The 9,868-nt window shown below is 39.3% G+C and overlaps 1 protein-coding gene across 1 annotated transcript; it reads right to left on the minus strand.

Annotated features, from left to right (window-relative positions):
- Nucleotides 1–4,629: 4,629 nt before the first annotated feature.
- Nucleotides 4,630–8,278, minus strand: LOC145894763 (kallikrein 1-related peptidase b21-like). Its single transcript, XM_082983410.1, has 8 exons — nucleotides 8,263–8,278; nucleotides 7,596–7,694; nucleotides 7,420–7,542; nucleotides 6,953–7,091; nucleotides 6,432–6,611; nucleotides 6,060–6,187; nucleotides 5,130–5,260; nucleotides 4,630–4,968 (listed from the first exon to the last, which is right to left on the minus strand). Exons 1-8 carry the CDS (start codon nucleotides 8,276–8,278, stop codon nucleotides 4,630–4,632), a joined length of 1,155 nt encoding a protein of 384 aa, XP_082839536.1.
- Between the last annotated feature and the right edge of the window lie 1,590 nt (nucleotides 8,279–9,868).

Below are 9,868 nucleotides of genomic sequence, written 5' to 3' on the forward strand. Positions count from 1 at the left end.
ACACAAGGTCCTCCTACAAGCATGACAAAAATGCGTGGTTGATTCATTTACATCCACACTGGGGCAAAAGCTTTCAAACTCTAATGAATTGTAAAAATTCTACGCTTCGCTCAAAACGCGGCATAGGGTAGTGAAAATTAATCTTTTTTATACCCACTACTGGTGCTGGTCCTGGCGTGCTCGCCAATGTAACGTCTATCTTTCTCAAGGCTCGTAGGACTTGCTTAAAACTAGTAGGGTATATATGCCTTTATTAAAAACGTAAAAGCCACCAACAGCGAGTGTTCAAACAACGAGTCCTTCGCGTTACTGCCACGCATGCATGGTCTCAGGTCACCACACGCAGAAAGAGTCAAAGATTTCATATTAGCGGACGCTAGAGGCGATAAGGTGAAGTTAAAACGTTTAACTTCTGTATTTTTGTCAGAGCTCTTGCTGTGGCACATAATAGCTGCGCATCATTTGAGGACACTTGCCAAGAAGGTATTTCTTATAAAGCCTAATCCGAAGCCATCAAATGCTTTTGTATATGTTTCAGGATACCGTCCGCCCAACAACATTACAATGCTATACGGTGGTGTGCGTGTTACTTGCGGTTAAACTTACTGCCCACAGGGGAACGTGAATCGCAGAAATCTAAAACAAACCGACGGGAGAATAGTTGACTTTTTGTAGATCCTCAAATAAGATCTTTACCCCAACGCTGCCTCCCTAATTCGAAAATGATCCCGGACCCTACAATAATGGATCACCACAAAAGCCAGGTTTCATCAAATGGGCGTTAAATCTTACTTCAAGTTTCACCAAGACATGCGTTTTCCTCCAACGTGTTGTGTTACGTCATTGCCAGTGCTGACTCAGTAAAAAGGGCAGGAAGAACGTGCAGTCTGACCTACTCTACACAAATCCTCTATGATATCAAATTATTATCTTTACGCAAAACGTTGGATCGGCGGCGTAGAATTTTCTCCGGCTGATTTTACATTCTAAATTGTACGATTCTAAAAATCGAGTTGTCCTAAATATGCGAGTCTCGCAGACTGTGACATCAAATTGTTCTCGTGTCTTTCAACAAGGAGAACAAGGTCCCAAGTAATTTGTGCAAACATTATTTTAACGATTCTACTTCACACCATTCAAGTTTCCGGAGGGACGGTCGAATCGTTTCCCAAAAAAATTCTTATTCCCAAAATACAAGCTACGATGTGACAAAAAATCAAAACCAATCCCATCGTCTGGTGCTAGGTGGATACCATACGCCAGTGATTCCCAACTTTTTTGTGGTTGCGTACCACTTGGGTGTAAAACAATTTCGACGAGTACTACCTAGTTGCGTGTTACAATGTAATGTAGGGGATTAAGTAAAAAACATTTTTAGAATACTTAACTTACGATTTTTTAAATTCGAACTAAATCCACAAATTACGAAAAGGGGCTCGTGTACCACCTGAAATGTCGTCGCGTACCATAGGTTGGGAAACACTGCCTTACGACAATTGTGTCTTTGTTGTTTTGTGTTTAAAAAACACCCAGCAATTTCGTTACCTGATTGTTTCAACCTAGTCGTACGCCTCCAATCCACGCGGTTTGCTTTGGCAGCCACTGATCGTCAACTGAGCAAGGTAGTTTTTTTCAAAATATTTTAATGTCACGTGACCACCTTCGCATGGGCAGGCCATACAGAGAATTACGCATTCTACTGACATGCCACGAGGATTCAAACTTCACCCAATCCCACAAGATATTTGCGCAGAAATCGGTAGTTTTGTCGTGGTTCCGTGTTTGCAAAGAGATGATGACGATATTCCTTTACGCATTCCACTGCTATTATAATGCTGAATTCATGATTTTGAAAATGACAGCGGTTTTTTGTAACAGATTGCGAATTTGGTATTATGAATTGTGGTTTAATTCTGATGCATTATTTTGTCATCACTTTGGGAATGGGGTTATAAATGCTAACCTGTGTCTTTGGCAGACCACAAACGAATAATAATTGTTGCATTTCTTGGGACTGAAACCAAGTCTGCTTTGTGTTTTCCATGTTAAACGTGTATTCACCGACGCTTCGCCTCCTATTCAACTTGGCTTCATCCTGGTAAAGGAAGGAAGAACAAATTGATTGAAATACAATATGCAGCAACATCAACACGCTATTACAGTTATTTTATTGTATTTTGTGCCATTAGGATTATGAGCAAAGTAAATTGCTTGAAAGCAAGAATTCGTTTTCGGGTTTAGGGTAAAAATACTTGTGAGTTTTCTGTTCAACGAAATGTTGAATAACATTATATTATACAAGACAAAAAAGTGAAGCTTTATAAAGAATAAATTATTATGTGCTCTTTTTATCGTTTGGCAGAAACGATCTGGCTATTCTGAATCTTGTCAAACCAACGAACAAAGGTCGTCTTTGCCTCCGGAGAAGGACACAAAGGCAAAGAGACCCTGAGTGCTTTGGTATCGGTCACGGAATCTCTTTGAGAAGTAGGGATATGTGTTAGAAAGATTCGCCGCAACAATTCAAAAATTTAAAACTATCGCCAACAGTAGAATGTGTAGTAGTTTTCAGTGACGTCATACATATAGACTTTTTTATTTCGGTGCCACATTTTAACCCAAATTGTAAAATGGATGATAGTAAAAAAGTCTCTATATCGACTTCCCATTTTGACGTATACAGTCGAACGCATCGCTTCTTGATAATTCACGTAGGAAGAAGCTGTCCATTCTTTTAATAGATGGTGTAACAGGGAACATATCAAGTATTCTACAGAAGGCAAAGGTGGTTCTTGACTATGATAACAGTTGTCTCAGAGGAAGACTCCACAACAGCGGAAACATGCTGTGTGCAAGCAACGGTCGCGAAAAAACCGTTGGCTGCAACGTAAGTCTCTCCTGTCGTAGAATTCTGCACTAATTTCGGCGCAAATATTTTATCCTTCAGAGGCTTGCTTTTTTCCAAATGTTAAGTTTTTGTTTTTTTTCGATGCGGTCTCTTGTGACGAAATGTGCTTTGCAAGCAAACATGCATCACTTTTGTTGACGATTGGATTTTTTATATCAGGGCATTTCTTCTTTTTATTTCCAGTTGGAGAATCACGTACTTAAATACTTGCCTTTATTATTGCTTTTAATTGCAGTTGGACAGCGGAAGTCCGGTGTTTTGTCGTCTGAAGAAAGGCGACGCTTGTTCTAGTTACTATCTGGCCGGGATATTCTCTTTCAAGCAAGACAAACAACAAGGGGGCTGCAATAGCAATTTCACCGTTCTCGCTGACATGGTGTCCACGTCTACGAATGCTCTCTCCCACCACGCGGCTGAAAAGGCCTCGCATTCCAACTTTCAGGAGTCGTTCATGTTTGTGGGTGGGGAACCGCTATGTTCTTCTATGCTCAAGCAGTCCTACTGATTTTCTGTTTCCCTTTATCTTGACTTTTACCTAGTTGACGGACGGAACGAATACTAAACTTCGATTTTTGGTTGTACATACGTTTTGCCTCTTTTCAATACACGCATAAACTCACGATTGTCTCCTAGAAAAGTTTGAAGAGAGAAAGAGTCTATGAGGTGTTAATTTTTTTTGTCAAAACTCAATTGTCGCGGTTTTGATCTCTTGGTCAGATAAAAGGCGTTGAAAGCTTTATTGGAAGCAGCAACTTCACGAAAAGCTTAACAAAAACCACTCAAATAGCAAAAAAGATCAATGTGTTCATCTAAATAAGAAAGTTGTTTGTATCAGTTTAGTAAGTTATTCTAAAAAAAACTTGACTATGGTATTTTGCTAGGCAAGTTTCATGTATTTTTCTGGCTAACTAAGCGCGACTGCTTTCGGTCACCAGCTACAATGATGAGCCTTGACCGGTAGTAACAGTGCGCACAATACTGTCTGCAACTCACATATAAGCGTAACCACTACAATTAACTCCAAAAGGCCAGCCGGGCACCATTACAACTTTTCCGGCGTTTTGAAGTTTTAATTTATGGTGCTAAAAAGCGTCCAAGATATTGAAAATTAGACCACGCATTTTGGTTACATACGTTTGCCGCGTGAATAATTTCATTGCAAGAGCTTCTGTGACGAAGATTCGACACAGAAGCTCTTGCATTACGTCTTTAAGCTGTAAGGTTTTATCCGGAGATTTACCGCTGTTTCACTCCTGTGGAGTCTACCGATTTTGCTCCAAGACCAAACTTTGTGGCGAATATATTGCACATTTCCTGTTCGGTCTGGGCGTTTTTACTCCACATTTGATGAGGTTTCGAAATAATAGATTTGCTCAAATAGGGGCAAATGTGCCTAGCACTGCCCTGGAGCGACTACTTGTGGTAAATATTTTTCTTTGTTCAGCACATTAGGACAAATGAAAGCGACGAAACTAAAGATTTGAGGTAATTCTACAAGATTGGCATCCAACGTTCAACAATTCCGCTATTCGTCTGAATTATGAGTGTTGTTATTGACCTGACTTTGGTCATGCTTTCTGAAACACCTCAACATACCAACACTAAACCACTCTTTGAAACCTTTTGATGGCCGTGTATTTGAAAACAAAGAAAATTATATACAACCGGTAATCGTAATCGTTGGACTGTTCCAAACAATAGCGCGAAAAAGTCACACAGAATTAATACCAATGCTCGATCATGGAGGAGCATGGTGCTTGGCCCTCCGGAAGCAGGTAGGACTCCTGCAGATCGTCGTGGGAGGCCGCTGTGGCCGCAAAGTGGGAGATCGCGTTTTGAGACGTAGAAACCATGTCGGCGAGAACAGTAAATCTTCCGTCGCATCTTCCCTCATTTGTATCATGTTTGAAGGAGAATATCCCGGCAAGATAGTAACTGGAACACTCATGATGTTTATTCAGACGACAGAACACCGGACTTCCGCTGTCCAACTGCAAAATAACAACTACGTGACGTATACAATCCTTGACAAGTGGGCCCATAACGTCTTTTGGGTGTAGCTGCATAATCATGTTACATATGATCATGATAAATTCTGTTTTAGGATTTCGACAACTTCAGGAAATTTATAATTTATCTAAAGATTAGATGGAAATGCGTTTTGAGTAAGATTTAAAACAAGTTTCCTTGCAGCCTTGGGTGAAAACAGAACCTTACTTACACTGCAGCTGACGGTTCTTTCGCGGGCGTTGCTGGCACACAGCATGTTCCCGCTGTTGTGAAGTCTTCCCCTAAGGCAGTTGTTATCAAAGTCGAGAACCACATTTGCTTTTTGAAGCCTGCTCGATATCCCACTAATTTCTCCACCTATTAGAAAAAAGGAGTATTTCAATTGCAATTAAGGGTAATTTTTGCCATTGCCATTTAAACAGACAGCTCAATTTCATGACGATGCGAATTAGAGTGCTGATCGTTCAAAAATGATTTTTAAGCTATGTATGTTCTTGCAGGCACATGCGGGCTCAGTCCACCGCAAAGTTTTTTACATGGCAAACACAGTCATCTTGTCACGATCTTAAGGTACAACGGCATAGTGCTGAAATAAGCATTTTTCCCTTGATCATTGCGTCTGCGATGTGCGTCTACGGCGGTAGAGGTGGCTCAAAAACACGGAGGAAAATCACGCGCTCTTACTCCAAAACTGGGGCCATGATACACCCGCTATACAACTGATAAACAGTCGACAGCTGGTAAATATAGCTGTGGACCGTGCTCAGGATCGCGAGTTTAAACCTTATCGGACGCTTGATTTTTCATATTTCATTCCGACTTGTCTGGGAAAAGTTGTTTTGACCAAGTTTAACTGTATGTCATTGTACTCTATATTCGCTTGTGTTTTGTTCGTGTAGTGTAATATCTTGTAATTCCGAAGCACAACACAGTCAATGCGTAATATGCGCTTTAATATATTTTGTTATGATGGATTTCAATCGAACAAACTTATCCTTTTATTAATTTGATGCATTATTGCGGACCTGCTCAACAATATATTGTTTGCACTTAAAGTATACAATAAATATCCACTATCTGGACGAAGAATTTAGAACTAGCTTTAAAGGAATTTAAAAGACTGCAATTTAAAAGATGTTATTACCTTTCACAGACATTCCGTGACCGATGCCGAAACACACGGGATCCACTTGTCTTTCCGCTTTTCTCCGGAGACAAAGGCGGTTTTTCTTTGTTGGTTTGACAAGTCTCAGAATGGCAAGATCCTTTCTGCACATAACAAACATGGTCGATTTGTTGAACAACGTTTACTCACTTCTTTGTCTTTAAATCGGCCGGATAATTGTCATAGTAAATTAACATTGAAGTTAACATTTTTGGATCACATTCAAAAACAGCATTCTCGTCTTCTGCCTATTTTACAACCTACCAGATTTATTTCAATGCTTTTTTTTTCTTTTTTTTAAAGATATGTCCTTACGACTACACAAAACAGGATGACTGCAAGGTATACCTTCGTATGTTGCTTCCTGTCCATTTATCCTTGATGTGGGGTTCGGAGTTGCCATGCGGTATGTCAGCAAAATTCTGAATTGCTTTTAGGGCCCGTAGTTTTCGTCGCCTAAACCCATTGTCGTCGACCAGAATATCCATCTCGCCTATGGTAACACGTATCATTCGCAGGTTTCTGTTCCTACAGAAAAAAAGCACATATATTCACAGGGTATTTAGAAGCATGCAAGTCCTATTGCTCATTTAACTAAGTGTAGATGTATGGATGTAGCTCTGTGTTGTGATAAGGGTGATGGTCACGTTCACGCGCTTATAAACACGTTTGGAGCGTTTCTAAACCAAACAACAACGTAAATACAATAAAAATTAAGTGGATTCACAGAAAATTATGTATCAACACACAATCGTAGAGACTGACTTTTGGGGAAACAACTTGAGTTTAATTCTGGCGTAAAACAACATCAGAACTCTCTGTGCTGTATGTTTTTTGAGCTTTACACATAAACACCACCTTTAACTTACTTTACACAATGAGCCGCAGTCGCTATCACGGTGTTGCTGAGCAGAACCCCGCCACAAATAAACTTGTACCGACCCGTTAGATTCTCGAAAATTGCCACCGACCATGGAAACTCGTTCTTAGTCGCGTCAATTCCTTCTCCTGAACAAGAACGCGTTTCTATTTTTGTTACTGCGCATTTTACGTGCAATGCGTGAAAATCGTGATCGTGGCGATTTTAGAAATGTTAGTAGTTAGTTTTTAACATCGTTCATAATTTAAGTGTTGTCACAGAAGATGAGGTTCACAGAATTTTTGATACTCGAAGCTTTGCAGCGAACAATCCGATTAGATACTTATAGGCGAAGTATTTGTGCTTCCGAGAAGATAAGACACACGAAGCATTTTAAAAACAGTTATGCGTTCAAAAAAAGTACAGCGGTTAAGCTTTTTAAAAAATATTATCAGGATGAATTTCAATCAAACACACTTATCCTTTTGTCGATTTGCTCGTTGTCCCTGCGCCGCTCTTGTCTTTGCGGGCAACACGTCTGACCGCAAGTAACGCACTCCTGATTATATGACATTGTGAAGATTTCGGACGGGCGATATCCTGTAATTAACGAAAGTATAAGTTCCAGGAGCATTCAATAATGTTGCTATTACTGTGCAAGTATTGTGCGCAGAACTGATGGAAGAAATTTTGTACCGTTTCGGCATTTTTCTCCGATTGATCCGCGATCATAGTGGACAACTTCCTGATTCCTGAAACGAGATGAAATGTGTATTATGTTCGAAACTTTTTTTTATAATTTTCTTTGCTTTAATTTGTGATAAGCTTTAGTTGTATAATTTAATTTAGAATAATTTGTAATGAGCTTCAGTTATTTGCAGATACCGGGGCGCACAACCTTTTTGTTAATGTCGGCCGCATCACACAGACTTTATTTCACCAACGGCCGCCAGACAATCCCAACTGATTGTTTCGCATTTACTTACGACTAATAGTTTTTTCTTAGCTAAAAAATACACGATCTCATTGCGTTTTTTAACAAATACTGACCAATTTCATAAGCATGTTAGGTTTTCAACAATGCACAGCCCAACAGTACAAACGTACTATAAAGCATGTGTACGGCCACATGAATTAGCATAAACTGCCACATCAGGCCTTTCGGTCGCAGGTTTTGCACCCCTGGTTTAACTTGTAATGACCATTAGTTATATTTCAGCAGGCATTTAGCGCGCGTCAACAAAAAACAAAACGTTTTCATTTTATGCCAAACTGTGTAGTTATAAACAACATTGCATTCCTCCTGGTAATTAGTTATACCTAGACCGAAAGCCATGATACGCAGACTTCGTGTTTGCCAGAAAGGGCAAAGAAAAAAACGCCAAGGCTTGGAAAATTCGAATCAGCTTCAACATATTTGATGTCCAAAACTTGTTGGTAGAAGATTCGTAATTGTAAGTCCAAACCATTTTTGGAATACTTTTTCCCTGAAAATGTAAACAGTTGCGACAAATAACTCTGCAGCTCTTACCTTATGTGGTAAAAGCTGCCAATCTCACCTGTTATATACGTAACTAAACAGGAAACATGTCTAAGGTTGTGTCTTCAACCTGAGCACTTTGCGGTTGTGTTTTTGCTTTCAGGAAATTTTCATCGATTAATTGCAAGTAAGAAAACCTGATTGCACCCAGGGTTCTTGGAAAACGCGGATCACTATCGGATTTTCTATAAATATGACCTCATGAATGCACTCTTGTGGGTAGAATACTGCGAAAATAATCAAAGCAATTGTTTGGGCACGCGTTTGCCATTTACAAGCCATATCAATAGAGTGCAATTAGTAATTTTTAACCTCCTCATAGAAATCTATGGTCCTTCCAAGGGGCATTGGACAATTGAATGCCAAGCCTACTTACCGCGGAAACCAATGCAGCCGCACCAAAGACCGCTGCGACCATTATTCAGCCACATCACAAAGCACAGGAAAAGCACGCGATATCCTATAGTTAATTGCTGGATATAAGTTCAGCTTAATTAAACTATTTTTTAACGATTTAATACAACGAATGGTTAAAAGTATCCTACAGAACACTAAGATATACTTTTTGTGAGAAATCGTCAATGGACTTCTTGATATGTATTTCTATGTTAACTTATTATTTTGCAAACTCAATTGGACATCGTGATTTAGGTAAAGACAGAATAAAGATTACAATGATACCGCGTAGGATTATTATATTTATTAAAATTGGAATTGAATTGCAACATATGACTGAATGAAATGCGGCCATAACATTTTTTCAATTCACTCAACATACCACATGTCGTTTACTGTTGACATTCCACTCTTGAGAGGTCAAGCCTTTCTACTGGCGTAAGTTTCATGGACCAGACTTTTCTGGCAAGTTAGGACGTTTGTATGTAGTTTTTTGCAGATACTTAAGATAAAGTCAAACGCATGAATACCATTTTCAAATGATTTATATAACTTGACCAAACAACTTCCCATTTAGTTACTACTGCGCCTACTTGTTTAGAAGCAAACAAAATGATTGCGTCGTATTAATTTCATTTGATTTAAAGCTCTGGAGCAACTTATCAGGCAACTATGTTGATGAAGGGGGAAACATACTAATGTTTTAAACGCACTTGATCTTAACTTCATTTGATGCCTGAAACGTCTGTGCCACCTTAGTATATCATATTATGCTTATCTACTTGGAAACAAATGTAGGACCTAACCTCAACAAAACAACGAATTTATATTTCATGCAATGGCATGATTGGCAGGATCGCCCCACTGCACAGGTCCTTACTTCAGTTAAGCTATACTTTAGTGAAATAGTCGTGTTTTTTATATATCCAACGACCACAATAAATTACCTTTTTCAAATAGTGCAAACTGTTTTGACCTGTATAGTTTCAT

This window comes from Ascidia mentula, chromosome 3, assembly GCF_947561715.1.
Source record: "Ascidia mentula chromosome 3, kaAscMent1.1, whole genome shotgun sequence".
Classification (NCBI taxonomy): domain Eukaryota; kingdom Metazoa; phylum Chordata; class Ascidiacea; order Phlebobranchia; family Ascidiidae; genus Ascidia; species Ascidia mentula.